The 723-nt window shown below is 53.4% G+C and overlaps 1 protein-coding gene across 1 annotated transcript in view; it reads left to right on the plus strand.

Annotated features, from left to right (window-relative positions):
* The window catches only part of HCFC1 (host cell factor C1), a gene marked incomplete at both ends in the record, with an annotated part of 18,773 nt that extends 18,054 nt beyond the window's left edge, over positions 1-719 (plus strand). Inside the window, 2 exon segments of the mRNA XM_010832876.1 lie at positions 2-13; positions 589-719. Of these exon segments, the coding sequence (XP_010831178.1) occupies positions 2-13; positions 589-719 (143 nt within the window).
* Between the last annotated feature and the right edge of the window lie 4 nt (positions 720-723).

Here is a 723-nt window from a genome sequence, read left to right on the forward strand (position 1 = left end):
TAAAATCAGCAAAGTGAGTCTTGTGAAATCAGCCTCTGTCCTCAGCTAAGCCCGTGCTTGTGGGGCTTTCTTCTTTGCTGGGCTGGGCGGGGGTGATTTGGGAAGGGCCCCTGAGATGTAGGCAGAGTCCGGTGGGTCTGGGCTGAAGCTTCTGGTCCTGTCTCTGACACTGCGTGAGCCGTGACTAACATGCTCATTTACCTAATCCTCTAATGCCTAAACTCCCTGACGAGGTCTGGGCCTGTGGTTCTCTCCATTTTTTTGATGGGGAGACTGAAGCACCAAGAGGCTAAATAACAAGACATTTGTTAGGTGACAGAACAGGTCTAGGAAAGTGTTTGGTGTCCTGGTTCATTTTGCCATTATGTCAGGCTGCCTTCCAGGTGGGGGCAGACGAAGCCATCTCTTTGGAGCTCCTTGAGCTCTGTTGTGAAATAGGTTTGTTGTGTTAGGAGAGGGGTGAAAAAGGAACTGTCAGTTCTGAAAGCTTCGACTCAAGTCTAGGTTCTCTGTCCTCTGATGGGCATGGGAGGAATAAGTCACAGAGGCCGAAGACAGCCCCCTCGGTCTCTGCTTTCTCTGTTCCAGAGTCCAGACGGTGCTCACCTCACCTGGGAGCCACCCTCTGTGACCTCCGGCAAGATCATCGAGTACTCAGTGTACCTGGCCATCCAGAGCGCGCAGGCCGGTGGTGAGACCAAGAGCTCGACCCCGGCGCAGCTG

Source organism: Bison bison, unplaced genomic scaffold, assembly GCF_000754665.1.
Source record: "Bison bison bison isolate TAMUID 2011002044 unplaced genomic scaffold, Bison_UMD1.0 scf7180017835984, whole genome shotgun sequence".
Classification (NCBI taxonomy): domain Eukaryota; kingdom Metazoa; phylum Chordata; class Mammalia; order Artiodactyla; family Bovidae; genus Bison; species Bison bison.